Source organism: Triticum urartu, chromosome 7A (genome assembly GCF_056163025.1).
Source record: "Triticum urartu cultivar PI428250 chromosome 7A, HENAU_Tu73, whole genome shotgun sequence".
NCBI lineage: Eukaryota > Viridiplantae > Streptophyta > Magnoliopsida > Poales > Poaceae > Triticum > Triticum urartu.
In genome coordinates, this window is record NC_141879.1 from 181,823,910 (window position 1) to 181,838,097 (window position 14,188).

The window sequence follows — 14,188 nt, forward strand, 5'->3', positions numbered from 1 at the left end:
TTGCAACTAGCAATGCTAGTGAGGTTCGCAACCTGACCAAAACCGTTGGAAGCACAAGTGGGTTCATTTTTCACGTGGCATGATAAATTACAATATATGGTGCAAAATATAAGTTTGTCTAAAAATGGTTCGGTGTTATGATATCCACTTTCAAATGAAGAAGTCAATTAAATTCAGAAACACATCAATCTATTTCCAACTAAAATGAGCACTTGCCATGTTTGAATTAAAAATGGGAATTTTCATATCAGAGTCCCTCTCATACTGCAAAAAAATCTAAGACTGGTCCGTCAAACCTAATGCCATATTTTTCTCAAAAAGGATAAACTGAAACCATATGATTGGTCTGTGTCAAAACCATCGAGCTTTACCCCGATCGAAAATAACTTTGACAGTGATGTGGCCACAATTTTGCAGACCTAGCAAACCCAAACAACACAATACTTGAAAGATAAGTGAAAAAACAAGAGAACGTATGGAAAAAACATGTTTATAGAAATTATTAACAAAGCACGTTTGTCCTAAATATTCTACAAAAACACATATATGGGCTTCAATTAATTTCGGAAGGTTGTTTAATATGTGTTTTACAAAATACTCTCTCCGTCCCATAATATAAGAGCGTTTTTGACACTACACTAAAAACGCTCTTATATTATGGGACGGAGGGAGTACAAGTTAGTCTAAAAATGGTTAGGTGATACGACGATATCCGCTTTGAAATGAGGAAGCCAATTAAATTAGAAAGCGCATCAATCTACTTCCAACTGAAATGAACACTTTCAAACTATCTAGCCACAAAAGAATCATGAAGCGCTCGATACAAAGAGTCAGGGGAAATGATGAAGGAGCGGAATCAATAGAGGTGCAAAATTTATATTAAAAAAACAGATCAACCAAAATGTCATGAATTTCAGAGATTGCCCGGGACATTTCCAAATTGGAAATTTGAAACCATGCATAATTTTCACTCCGAGATGCCTAGTCTATGCTTTGGAACAGCTTCAGCAATTACTATGAGGCGACGAGTACGTGTCCACCACTAGTCACTCTGGGGAATTGAAACGGTCTTCATAGGGAGTTTCATGTGGGAGCCAGGTCTCTGTCACCACGAAGGCCCGGAAATCAATTCAAATCCGGTGTCCACATCGCCGCAGAATGGGGAGTTCCACGCTTTGGCGGTGCCCCATCGAGGAGGGGCACAAACTAGTCCCCAAGAAATAATAATAAGCAAGTAAAAGGTGTTCAATTCATTCAAGAAGAAGACGCCAAAGAAAAAGGGAACGAGAAATAGCAGCCATGACCATGGCGCCGCCCCCCTCCCCCCTCCGCTTGCTCCCGCCACTTCCTCCTCTCTCTTTATATATATCTGCGCTGAGACAACAAGTGCCAATTATGCATCGGCAGCTCCAAATCGGCCATCGCAGTCTCTGGCCGCTTCCAGGCAGCACCAGCCAAGCCACGAGAGACGGACAATTGGACATATCGCATGCGCTTGACGCCTTGAGAAACCTTCGTGGATTGATCTGGTCCATTTTGATTGTGCACCTAGCAAGCAAAGCATAGGCTGGTTCTTTGAGCAGTTCATGGTGGGACGAGCGATGGCCAGGGCCAGGGCGGTGAGCGGCGGCGGCGAGGAGATGGCGGCGGCGGTGGCGAGCGCGGTGAGCTGCCTCGGCACGGGGGTCGACATGGCGGGCGACCTGCGGCTGAAGCACTGCAAGGCCGCGGAAGGGTGCCTCGTCGCCCGGAGCGGCGGCAAGGCGGCGGCGGTCCCCGTGCCGGGGATGGGCGCGGTGGCCGACGTGCCGGCGGACGTCATGTGCGGCAAGGGCAACCGGGTCAGGATCAGGTCCGACGTGCTCGAGTTCAACAAGGTTTGTTACTAGCTGCTGCTCAACTGCACCTTCCTCTCCTCCTTTTTTCTTGAGAGGCCCTCTAATTTTCTACTCATGCCTTAGAGTTGGAGGAGAAGAAATTTGGCTAAAATGATTTAGTATGAAAATGGAATTTGTTGAGCTGTGTTCAACTGTTAGATCTATATGCACCAAAAAATGTCAGATTGATAAATCAGAGATGATAAAAATTAACTAGTCAAGTCATGAAACTATTGACCAAGATAATTCATTATCATTCTAATCCAGTTCCCTCGCAATCCCACCCGAGTACTCAACTCCTCGCCCTGGTCAAATTTTCCGACCAAACAAATCAGAGCAGCATGACGAATTACATTATCTTGTATTGACTTTCTAGTTGTCTTGAATCCTGGAGTTCTTGACTAAGCCAAACGCGACGGAACAGTTACTACAAAAGAATACACTCTAGCAGAGAATTCATCAAAGTTTAAAAATAATGGACAATGGCAAACAGCGACGGCCTCAAAATAAGACTAAAACCGTTATATTCCGCTATTCAAAACTTTGAATTTTTGTAAGGAAATTAGAGAACGCGTTCGTGACCGTGGATTGAATCTTGACCGCGCGCGCGCGTGGGTGCAGATGACGGAGCTGTTCAACGGCCGGAGCTCGGTGGCGGGGAAGATCCCGTCGGGGCTCTTCAACGCGTGCTTCGGCCTGGACGGCGGGTCCTGGGCGCAGGACGCCTCCAGCACCAAGTGCCTGGCGCTCGACGGCTACTTCATCTCCCTCCTCGATCTCCACCTCGACTGCCGGCCGCTCGCGCTCGCCGACCGCGTCGTCGCCGACGTGCCCGCCGCCTGGGACCCGTCAGCCATAGCAAGGTACTCTACAGTCTACATAGTGTGCAATGCATACATGTGAGCAGCTCCTGCTTGACCGTACTTGGAAACGAATCATGCAATTGACGAGGCGATCAGCTGTGGACGGCGACCTCCTCGTCCTTTGCCAGGATAGTGCAAGGCCGCCCACGACACTCGTGCCCATGTGGTGTGAAAGATCGTATGCGTGCGCGGTGGAAAATTGACGCAGGGCTTGACTTGTTCAAGTCAAGGTCTCGAATTACCTTTCACAACTTTGTGGGGCCTAATAGTATGTGAACCCTGATCATTTCACCCTCGAGAGTCATGGAAGCATGATGCATCAGATGATGTTTTGTCAGTCAGGACTTAGGACTCGGGACTCAGGATTCAAATTATCAGCTGATCTCCACACTTTTTTCGAAACGGAGACAAAAGATTTGCCTCATCGATTAATTAAGCAGAAGAGAATTGCCCGGTTAATTAAAGGAAAACCGGACGAAAACCGATACAGACTCACCATATGTGGACTACTCACAGAGCATGCAACCCCATAACCACACGATCAACCCGACAACCAAAACCAACACGCAAGGTCCATCAACCCTCACACTCTTACATCGCAAAGAAGACCCCAACGAGAGTACCTCGCTAAATACCATGCTCATCACCAAAATCCACTGAACCATCAAGCTGCTGCGGACACCTTTCCTGTGGCGCTACTCTTCTTTGCATTGCTCCTGAGAGCCTCCTCCACAATCGTCTTGCCAGATCCAAGGCTAGCCCTCTCCAAACGTTTGAGCAAACTGTGAATCTCAATCTCGAAGAGAATCTCATCAACCTTGTCGCGCACAGACGCCTCGTGCCTCACAGCCACATGCAAGCCGGTAACCGCAACGTCGGAACCTCCACGATCCACAGAGGCGAGCGGCTGGCTGGGCGCTGAAGGATCAGGCGCCAACATACTGACCGCCTCACCATCATCAGCCACGGGTACCACTGACACAATGGACTCAGGTGCCACCGACACAGTGGACTCAGGCGCCTCCAGTTGCTCACATGACAAACGAGAATCATGTCCCTCACACGAGGTCGCTGGCGCGTCGACCTCCATATGCTCCACAGACAGAGGCAAAGCTGGTCTCACACATAGTTGTTGAAGCTCGGGCATGACCTGCAGCACAGGGGTGACGACCTCGACGATGGCCTCATCCTCAACAGTAGCCGACACAAGGGGCAAGACAAACACCGGCGAAGAACTGGCCCCAGCACGAGGGGAGAAACAACCGAAGAGCTTCGTCCCCTTGTCTCCCACGGAACCAACACCAGAAACAACAGGAGGTCGCGGCGTCAGAGCAGTCGGCAACAAAGCTGGCACGAGGGAGAGCTTGGTCAGAGTAGCCTCCGCCCGCTCCAGAAAACTCTCAACACGTGCCATCTAGCCTTGCAACATCTTGGACTGATCTGCCAGAGTGGACTGTAGCTGATCTCCACACTAATAAACTGCATGAAAACTAACCCCACTCCCACTCTGTGAATCTGTGAGCAGTTTCATCGAGAGGTACGGGACGCACATCGTCGTCGGGGTGAGCATTGGCGGCCAGGACGTGGTCTACGTGAAGCAGGACAAGTCGTCGCTGCTACCGGAGTCCGAGATCAAGGAGCACCTGGAGAAGCTAGGCGACCAGCTCTTCACCGGGACATGCCCCATGCCTCCTTCACACAGCAAGTCCAGAGATAACAAGACCAAGGTCAAGAAATTTTGTTAATTTTCTGACCATCCCAAACTGAAACTATGATTACCTCAAGCGAAATGTGCTTAAAAGAACTCCATGATTATGACTGCAGCAGGTCCCTGAGGCCTTCAACGTGTTTGATGCCCAGTTAACACAGCCGAGGGTTGAAGGAATGACTAGTCAGGTCGCATGCAAAGAGGTACACTACTACTCCAAGTTGCAACTTATCAACAGTCATGAAGCAGGTCGTCTTTGCTGATTTTCAGCTGATGCAGGGCGTGACAGTGATATACTCCAAGAGGGGAGGGGACACGGCGGCGAGGAGCCACGCCGAGTGGCTGCTCACCGTGCCGGCAAAGCCGGACGCCATCGGCTTCAAGCTTGTGCCCCTGACATCCCTTCTCAAGGGAGTGTCAGGCTTGGGCTTCCTCTCGCATGCCATAAACCTCTACCTGAGATGTAAGACCTCTATCTACTCCAACAACATTTTTGGTCTAGCAGTTTCATGGAAAATCACCAGAGGAGAGAACGTCTATGTGCAGCTAAAAATGCTTAACTATGTCACTGATCTCCAACAGACAAACCCCCGGTAGAAGATTTGAGGTACTTCCTCGACTTCCAGCACCACAGATCATGGGCCCCTGTGCTCAGTGACCTACCCCTCGCTCTGTGTTCGAACCGGCAGGGCGCGAGCCAAGCCTTGCACTTCAGCCTTGTGGGATCAAAGCTCCATGTCAACTCAAACCAGGCAAGAAACCATTCCCCTTTGCTTCAAACCATCTGCAAATCCAATGGAGATGCATGCTCACTCAACTAAATGCAGGTTATCATTCCAAACTTGCCGGTCACCGGGATGAGACTGCATCTAGAAGGCAAAAAGAACAACAGGTAGCTGTGCTATCTGCAGTTTGCTGTAGCAGTATGTTCAGTTTTCTTCTATTGGAATGTTGACTGAACATCTTCATGTCATGGTCAGGCTAGGCCTCCACCTGCAGCATCTGGCGAGCACCCCAACGTTCATCAAGGGACGGCGGGACAAGCCGCCGATATGGCGCGGGTCGGAGGCGGTCTCCGACGAGCCGGTGCAGCGGCGGATGTTCGCCCGCGTCTGCACCGCGCCGGTGAAGTACGACCCCAACTGGTGCAGCGCGCACCGGCGGACCGCGTACGTCGTGTCCGGCGTGCAGCTGCACGTCAGGGCCCACGACTCGACCGCCGTGCTGCACCTCAGGCTCCTGTACACCGAGCTGGCAGGGTACGCCGTGGTGCAGTCCAAATGGGCGCACAACACGGCGAGGCTCTCGGGTAAAGGGAGCTTCCTGTCCAAGTCGTTAGGGGCGGCGGCGTCTTCGGGCGCCGCTGAGAGAGACCGGCAGGAACCGGCAAGAGTCAACGTCGACTCCGGCGTGTTCGCCGGAGGGCCGCCGGTGCCCGTCGGCGACCAGAAGCTGCTCAAGTTTGTTGACACGTCTCAGGTTACCATGGGGCCGCAGGACGCCCCTGGGTACTGGCTGGTCACAGGTGCAAAGCTTGATGTCGAGAAGGGGAAGATATCACTCCATGTCAAGTTCTCACTGCTGGCTCCAGTTTCTTGACAAGCTGCTCCAAGAACTGTACAGTATCAGACTTGCTATCTTTTGTCATGCATTCTTTCAGAAATTTGTACAGGGAATCAGACCCAGGGAAATCCAATGGGCAACATTTCTATTTCTGATTGTCAGGCTGGAATGTAAATCAACGACGAGTATTGTAATGGAATTTCCAACCAAAACACCATGGTAAATAGAGGAGAACCAATAATCATGTGAGAATAACAATATATTCACAACCTGGGCAGCGGGGTATGGAGGAGCAGAACCAAGCAAACACTCTAGCTACATTACAGATGGGAGAAGGACGTGGAGACCCGTCCAGCCTATACAAAAGCATCAGGTGCATCGACGACAAAACGAGGGCGAGCCGTAGGGGGTTAGACCTCGCCTCAGGGCCACCTCCTCTACGGTAGAGAAGCAATCACGTCAGATCCGAGCCTACTGCCCTTTCCCCGGCTCCCAAGATTATCACAGGGTCATCTGTGCTATCATCTCAACCACAAAACTAATACGTAATGGAACGAAACAAATACAGAGCGAAATGGACTCTATGGAATAGTACGCCGCCTCAAGTTAGTGCCGCCGTCATTGGAAGTTGCGTGCCAACCCACTTCGTGTTGCGCTTCTGCACACAAGGAACAAAATTCACTGTGGGTTAGAGGAAGAAACTGTATGAAGATGTAATTTCAGGAAGAGGGTGGTAAAAGATAAAGTCTCCTTAAATTTTTTCAGTTTCACCACATAGTAGTTGAGCTTATAGGTACGACAGACTTGAGAGCTTTCTCCAGTATCAAATTTACCAAGTGGCAAAATAATTCTAAGCTTTTGTTGTAAATGTAGTTCTGTACACCTGAATAATTCACAATTTCACATGTTTTCCTCGTATATTTTTTTAGTGGCATGACATCGTAAGAGAACTAATCACTAAGAGCAAATATGGACATAAAATTGCAGGTGCAACATAACAAAACTAAGATCACTTGGTGATGGAAATATTAAACAGAAATTGCTACTAATGTCACACATGGCAAATCATCATCCCAAGAATGTCATTTGAACTATTTCAATCAGAATAAGTTCCTGAAAACGTTTAAGAATCTGTGAAGATGTACCTTCCAGGAAGCAGTTGAGAACTCCCAGACCCTTTTGAGTTACCAAGCCGCCTGGCTTTGATTTCTTGGTCCTTATCGACACGCATAGCTGCAACTTCTTTCTCCATGGCAGCAACCTCTCGCCTCATCTTTTTAGCCTCCACTTCCATGGCTTTGGTTAAGGTATCAACTTTCTTTGCTAACATCTGCAAGACAAAAGGAGATAATAAATAACTTTATAATGTCCGCATCATGTCCGCACAAACTGCATAAATAAGAAATGGTTGCATACTTCAATGGCATCATCTTTGTCCTTTAGACTTTGATCTTTTTCATGGCATGCTTTCCTCAAAGATACCACCTCCTTCTGCAACATATTATACAGGAAACCAGAGACCATTTCAATTGAGTTGCTATTTGTGGTTTCATTACTTCTCTGATCTGCATTGCTATTTGGACTTTCATTAGTTCCCTCATCCACAGTCCCTTTCCAACCATCATTCGCTTCACGATCTTTAACTGCATCTGTAGATTTGTTAAGTAAATGTGATCCATTCCCATGGACCTTTCCCCTGTCTAGTGACCTAGTTCCACCATCAAATGACTTTGAAGTTCCTTTAGCATGTTTTAGTATCAAGCTGCTGCTAGAAGAAAGAGAGGATCTTGAATGGAAAGATGGAGATCTCCTTGTTAATAAGCCATTTGGTGAGACTTTAGACATATTATCTGCTCCGCCGAGTGATAACCGACGGGAAGGACCGTTGCTGAAACTCTTCCCTTCAGTAGGCGGTCGACTAGAGCCACTTGGTGGCCCTCGCAGTCCATCTTCCAAAACTTTCAGGCGCAACTGGTATTTTTCCTGAGTTTATGAAGAACTAACAAGTTTAGCCTGTCTGAACAATTCCCTTAACAAGTTCTAGCTCACACTGAATTAAAACAGAACGGTTTGCAAACCTTAAGTTGAGCTTCAGACCGTGCTGTTCGTTCTGCAACAGCAAGCTTATCACGAAGTTGTTGCATTTCACCCTGCAGAAACCCCAAAAAAAAGGTAATTACAGGTTGCCACATATGATTTCGATAAAAGAGCCAGCAGGCTAAACGTTTAACTTCACCAAGAACAAGCATATGCCTGCATCTAAGCAAACAATGCACATCAATAACAGAAAGGCATAAATAAATCCTACTAGTCTCACCTGCATGAATCTGCGCTCTTCAAGCCACTGTTTAACTGGCATCACTTTATCATTAGAATCTTTCCACTCATTTGCTACCACCACAGCAACCCTATTTGCTGTAACTTTCGCACGAGCAAGTTCACGGTCAAGTGTTTTTCTTTCGTCCTGACAAAATCATGAACATAACTAGGTATCAGCCAATTAATATTTGATGGCAAAGGCAACAATTTAAGGGTAGTTTGTTACATTCATCTCCTGCACTTTGCGCTGGTAATCTCTAACAGCATTGGCAGCTGCACCACCTGCAAGAACAGACTCTTCCAGCTCCCTCACAGTTTGACTAAGCTTTTCAACTTCTGCAACCTTTTGGCGATGCAACTTATCCAATATCTTATTTTCTTCCTGCAATGCATAAAGTAAACAATTCAGCATTTTCATAGCTCTATTGCTATATGTTGGAAGTTATTTACTCCAGATGGCCAAGAATACACTACATGCACCCACATACATGACAGATCTCAATTTGCTTCATCAAATCTTGGTTCTTGTTTTGCAAGTCATCAACCATAGCAGCTTTTGCCATTGCTATTTGCACAGTCCTTTCTGCTTCCAGTAGTGCTGCCTCTTTTTGTTTTGTTAGTCGATCCAAGGCTCTATTATCCTCCTGGAGCTTTGCAATCTGAAATCAACCAAGTCAATTTCATAGTTTATCATCTCTTTTGTTCATGTGAATACATGACTACTGGAAAGTTGCAATTAGATACTCCCTCCATATCACAAATAAGTGACATTTTGGACGTTGACACAGCCTTCGAGATGTAACTTTGTCCACTAACTCCTATTGTAATATATGTATGAAAGACAAGAAAAATATAGTGCTCTAGAAATACCTTTCGAGACAATTTACACATGATTTTCAAATTTCCAATATGAATAATTAAAATGATATTCGCAGTCAAGGTTCAAAAAAAATCACTGGAGACATGTCCAAAACATCACTTATTTGTGACAAGGAGTAACCATCTAGGTGCATTGGAGGATGAAGATTGTGGGCTGTTAGGGAGACATTATAAATTCATGACAAACACAAAAATAGAAGGGGGGATATATGAAGTAAAAGTAGAACCTCTTGCCGAGATAGCTTTAGCTCTGCTTCAAGTGGGGCAAGAATGGCTTCAATTGGTGGCATGTCATCATCCTTTTGAGCTGCATGCACTCTTCGCAAAGTAGCTTCTGCCGCAAACTGAGCAGCCATTGCAGCCTTTTTCTCGTCATTTATCTTCTTGACTTCTAGATTCTACAAGTTTTATTCTCTATATTAAAGCACAATCAAAAGACAGAGAATAGCAAAAGATAAGACATAAATCATAAGACAGTACTTTGTTATCTAGGTGATATTCTGTCAACTTGAGCTTCTCGTCCATCCTCTCCAGCTCATCTGTAAGCTGCCACACAAGATTACAGTCATGTTAATCAGAGAAAGTAGGTAATCATCGTCAGGTTTATGGTTAATAAAAAAATAATTAGTATCAACAAGTAATTCAGCGTTTTAACTTATGAACTTACACGAAACAGAAAAAATATTCAGTATAATATGAGCTGCAATAACTTATACTCAAACTTGTTTTCTAATTCATAGTTCTCTAGTCAAAGGATTTCAAGCCCTAAGTTTCAATCCATAATGATAGGTTGACAACAAACAAGTGAAATTCAATATAGGTATACACAAGCATTTTAAGTTCTTCGACGCCAATTTATAATAAGAACTCATTGTCCACCAAAAAATATGCAATCATCGATAGTGATTCACATAAAATAAAAGGACTACTAGTGCATTATGACATTCGAATGGTCAAGAAAATGAAAATAATAATCAATAGCACATCATAAATATTTTATATTTCAAAGTTTGTTAACATGAAAGCAGGATATAGTATGCCAATGCACAAATATATAAGCTCCTCTACCTTATCTATGGACCATGGAATGTATTGAAACCCAAGAGTGGAAGAAAGTTGTATTATTCAAGTGCAACTGAAGAACTCAATTCGTGAAAAGCCATGCTACCATATTTGACCAATTAACTCTTGACGCCAAAAAAAATATTGATAAAAGAATAACAGAGAGCGAAAGTAAGCTATAAGCATACAGTAACCCAGTCATAGTAATCCTAAGAGTTGGCAACAAGAGCCATTAGGCCCTGTTTGGTTCGGCTGTGGATTTCTAAAAGCAGCTGTGAAAAATCTGCTGCGGAAAAACAGCTGTGGAAAATCTGATGTAAAAAATATGTAGGTCATTTGGCAAACCAGCTGATACAGCCTTTTCAGATTTTGGCCCGCAGCGGAATCAGATTTTGGAAAGCACGTCCTGGGCTGATTCCGCTTTTGGTTCAGATTTTGGCAGCGGATTTCTGGAATCGGATTCTGCTGGGTTCGCCCTTTGGTTCAGATTCTGCTGCACGGCAGCGGAATCTGTCGATAAAAGCTGAACCAAACAGGGCCTATGTCACAAGAAAAGAAAAGCCAGGCACCTCCTATACAACAGTTTGGCAGCATAAGTCCCCGGTTAGCAGAATGATTTCATTGTTGTTGAGCATCTAAGCCCATTCACATTCAGTCCTTGCAAATCTAAAAATCTAGTTTGATAACCTAGCACACGGTATATCGAAATGAACCAGAATTCAGTGACAGCACACACAGCAAGAGCCATGAATTAGCATACTGAAGTGTCCATTCTAAATAAATACAAGACCAGCAAAAAAAACGAACAGCTTTATCTTTTTACCACAGGTGCTTCTGGCATTGCTTAAGAATGAAGTCATGGAAATTTGGTAGAGTTGAGCACCGAAATACCACAAGTACAGCCCAGAAAAATACAAGGCACAGGACCACTAAAAAATATGAAGCATGAAAAACAAATGGCTATATTCCATTGCTAAGAACAAGATTAAAGATGGCTGTAGAAACACAAACACCTCCTATACGACAGTTGACAGCATAGGTCCCCACTTAGCAAATCGACTTCATTGCTGCTGAACACCTAAACCCATCGTTGCAAAACTAAAATTTTGGTTTGATAATCTAGCATTCAGTGAGCCAAAATGGACCATAATGCAATGACAGTACAAGGTACCTCAACACCGCAACAAGAGGCTAGAGCCATGCAATTAGCATACTGAAGTGCCCATTCTAACTAATAACCTAACCGAATTTGGCACTTCCCCGCAATCCCTGACATCAATTCCAGCCTAAAATAGCAGATACCGCACCTCCGTACCACAAAATCCCAAGAGCAATCGGCAATTTACCTCCTCCACGGCCTTCTCCCGCGCCCTCTCGGACAGCCGCAGCGCGCGTATCTCCGTGTGCGCCTCCCCGAGCTCCCGCTCCTTGTCTGGCACCACAAACCAGCAAAACAGTCAGACCCTATCGAAAACACCGGAGCGAAACGGCAGGGGCAGATCAGCAGCTCACCCCTGAGCTCGTTCTCGAGGCGGGTGAGCTCGACCCGGACGGGATCCGAGCCGTGCATGAGCGCCATGAGCTCGTCGGCGTCGAGGCTGGCCCGCACGGCGCCCCTCCGCCGCGAGAAGCCCCTGGGCGCCGCCACATTCCCCTCCTCGCCGCCGTCGGCCATCTCAGATCTGAGCCCCGGCGGGCCGCCCCGGCATGCAGGGTCCGCCGCGCCCCGCCGCGCCGGCGAGCCTCCCCCGCCCTAAGCGGCGAGCTCGGGGAGCGCCCCTGCCGCGCGCCGGGATCGGGGAAACCCTAGCTGAGCTCCGGCGCTTGCTCCTCCTCTTCCCCCCGCGTCACTGTGCGTGTGCTGTCTGCTGTGCGTGTCTCGCTTTTAGTAGTTGCGGTTGTCTTGCTCTTAAGTGGCGCGTTTAAAAAACTCGGGGCAGGGGAGGTCGGGGGGGAGGGGCTTTTTGGATTATCTTAGTAGTATAAGCGTGTGGGGTTTTGAGAGCGATTAGTGGCTTGATTTCTTTTTCATGGAGGAGGATTAGGGTGGTTCACAATGCTATTTTTAGAGACGGAGATGGAGTGTATTGTTACTCAAGTGTCTCCCTCTCTATTTGAGCCTTTGTACTTTATTTATTTTTTAGTTTTTTATTTAGGATTTTTGTACCTTAGGTTTCTTTTGAATGGGTATATTTATATCTTAAAAAAACACTTTGAATATGGAGGGCAACACATGGTAACTTTGGCGGTGGTGCTCTGCGAGCACAAGTCTCGAGCTTAGGTGTGAAGATCATCCGTTTGGACTTGGATGGTTGCACCTGGCAAAGCGATGTTTACGCATCACGTCCTTGTTGAACAGTTGAAGGTGTTGTTTTCGAGTTTGCTCAGACGTGCATTTCAGGGTGAAGACCTAATATATGATCCTTGGTGGTGGGCCCGGCGACGACTGACGCCTACGACCGCTTCATTCCTAGGGGATTGCTTTTGGAAAACGTTTCCCGTGGCCCGTGTGTTGCCAAGGACGATGGATGGTGTTCCCTTGCAAGTCGCTCATCTGGTCGACTCTCTTTGTTTTTCCTTATTTTTCTAATTTTCTTGGCTTTGTGCATCCTTGATGTCTTGATTTAGTCTTGATATTCTGTCGTCATGTAAGGTAGGTGTAATATGGAAGAAAAATATCACCCTCCCACCCTGCACCCGCGTGCGACGAGGAGGGCAGCCCTAGTAGATGTAGCCAGGTAGTCCCTACAACATGTCTCCCCTCCTTCGCTGCGGCCAGAGGGCGCGGTTGGGACCGGACGCCGGCACCGGCGACGAGGTCTACTCGTCTTCCCCCATGGCTGGCTTGACGCAGGACATTGTCGTGGTGATGGGGACTGCTATGTGGTCGCGCGCCAAAGCTTGAAGGGGCAACAGTGTGCCCGTGATGCAACGGGGAGCCTGGAGGTGGTCAAGGTGGTGCATGCCTGACGGGTTGGTGTCGGCGGGCGCAACAGGCTTCGGCGGCGGCGGCTGGCCAGGTTTGGACAGACGGGTGACGCGAGCTACGACGGCTTGGGCTGTTAGTTGTTGCCTTGGTGGTGGTCGAGGACAATGGTGGCTGGCATAGTCCGGGTCTCCGCCTCTCTCTATGGGTGCATGGATCATGGTTTGACGGTGAGTTGGCAGTCCTCGGTGGTTATTGTGGGGGCTAGCGCTAGTATGGGGGCTTGGAGGTGGTGGTGGTCGGCGCGAGCAACGTTGCCCGTCGACCGGACGTGCCAGTTCCTAGGAAGCCCCTGTTGAGATCTGGACGGTCAGATCTGACGGGGCGATGCATGACACTCCCTCTGGTGGTGCTACCAGGAGGTGGCTAGCGGTGCGAGTCTGGTGTAGGACGCCCCTGCCCAGGACAGGCTTTTCCACTCTCGCAATCCAGTGTTGGCTGGGCAGCCATGGCGGCGGTCCTGGATGGCAATGCCCCCTCCGGGAGGCCAAGTGATGGGCCATGAAGGTTGTTGGTGAGGTATTTTGCCTCCACTTCGGGGTGACATTCATGTGTTTTGGCATCAGCGGGAGGTTTGGAGTGAAGGAAATATGCCCTAGAGGCAATAATAAAGTTATTATTTATTTCCTTATATCATGATAAATGTTTATTATTCATGCTAGAATTGTATTAACCGGAAACATAATACATGTGTGAATACATAGACAAACAGAGTGTCACTAGTATGCCTCTACTTGACTAGCTCGTTGATCAAAGATGGTTATGTTTCCTAACCATAGACATGAGTTGTCATTTGATTAACGGGATCACATCATTAGGAGAATGATGTGATTGACTTGACCCATTCCATTAGCTTAGCACTTGATCGTTTAGTTTGTTTCTATTGCTTTCTTCATGACTTATACATGTTCCTATGACTATGAGATTATGC

General features: G+C 47.2%; 2 protein-coding genes across 3 annotated transcripts; one reads left to right on the plus strand and one right to left on the minus strand.

The window, feature by feature from the left end:
- The first annotated feature begins 1,292 nt into the window (after positions 1-1,292).
- On the plus strand, positions 1,293-6,186 carry LOC125525547 (MACPF domain-containing protein At1g14780). Of its 2 annotated transcripts, none has more exons than XM_048690557.2 (8): positions 1,293-1,877; positions 2,499-2,740; positions 4,266-4,467; positions 4,565-4,651; positions 4,728-4,911; positions 5,031-5,200; positions 5,276-5,340; positions 5,429-6,186. In XM_048690557.2, exons 1-8 carry the CDS (start codon positions 1,587-1,589, stop codon positions 6,045-6,047), a joined length of 1,860 nt encoding a protein of 619 aa, XP_048546514.2. In that variant the 5' UTR covers positions 1,293-1,586; the 3' UTR covers positions 6,048-6,186. The 2 variants fall into 2 exon arrangements, with proteins under 2 accessions (XP_048546514.2, XP_048546515.2); XM_048690558.2 differs by having other exon boundaries at positions 1,294-1,877; positions 4,568-4,651.
- A 45-nt stretch (positions 6,187-6,231) lies between these two features.
- LOC125519005 (microtubule-associated protein 70-3) lies at positions 6,232-12,166 on the minus strand. The gene is made up of 11 exons (XM_048683889.2): positions 11,784-12,166; positions 11,618-11,703; positions 9,690-9,755; positions 9,437-9,607; positions 8,819-8,989; positions 8,557-8,712; positions 8,329-8,475; positions 8,090-8,161; positions 7,428-7,994; positions 7,157-7,341; positions 6,232-6,669 (listed from the first exon to the last, which is right to left on the minus strand). Exons 1-11 carry the CDS (start codon positions 11,944-11,946, stop codon positions 6,630-6,632), a joined length of 1,824 nt encoding a protein of 607 aa, XP_048539846.2. The 5' UTR covers positions 11,947-12,166; the 3' UTR covers positions 6,232-6,629.
- Between the last annotated feature and the right edge of the window lie 2,022 nt (positions 12,167-14,188).

Coding starts and splice junctions, on each gene's coding strand:
- LOC125519005 (XM_048683889.2), bottom strand. CDS start 11,946: ATGGCCGACGGCGGCGAGGAGGGGAATGTGGCGGCGCCCAGGGGCTTC. Junction 11,704..11,783: donor CCTCGAGAACGAGCTCAGGG/GTGAGCTGCTGA, acceptor TTGTGGTGCCAG/ACAAGGAGCGGGAGCTCGGG. Junction 8,713..8,818: donor AGCAAATTGAGATCTGTCAT/GTATGTGGGTGC, acceptor TATGCATTGCAG/GAAGAAAATAAGATATTGGA.
- LOC125525547 (XM_048690557.2), top strand. CDS start 1,587: ATGGTGGGACGAGCGATGGCCAGGGCCAGGGCGGTGAGCGGCGGCGGC. Junction 2,741..4,265: donor GACCCGTCAGCCATAGCAAG/GTACTCTACAGT, acceptor ATCTGTGAGCAG/TTTCATCGAGAGGTACGGGA. Junction 5,341..5,428: donor GAAGGCAAAAAGAACAACAG/GTAGCTGTGCTA, acceptor TGTCATGGTCAG/GCTAGGCCTCCACCTGCAGC.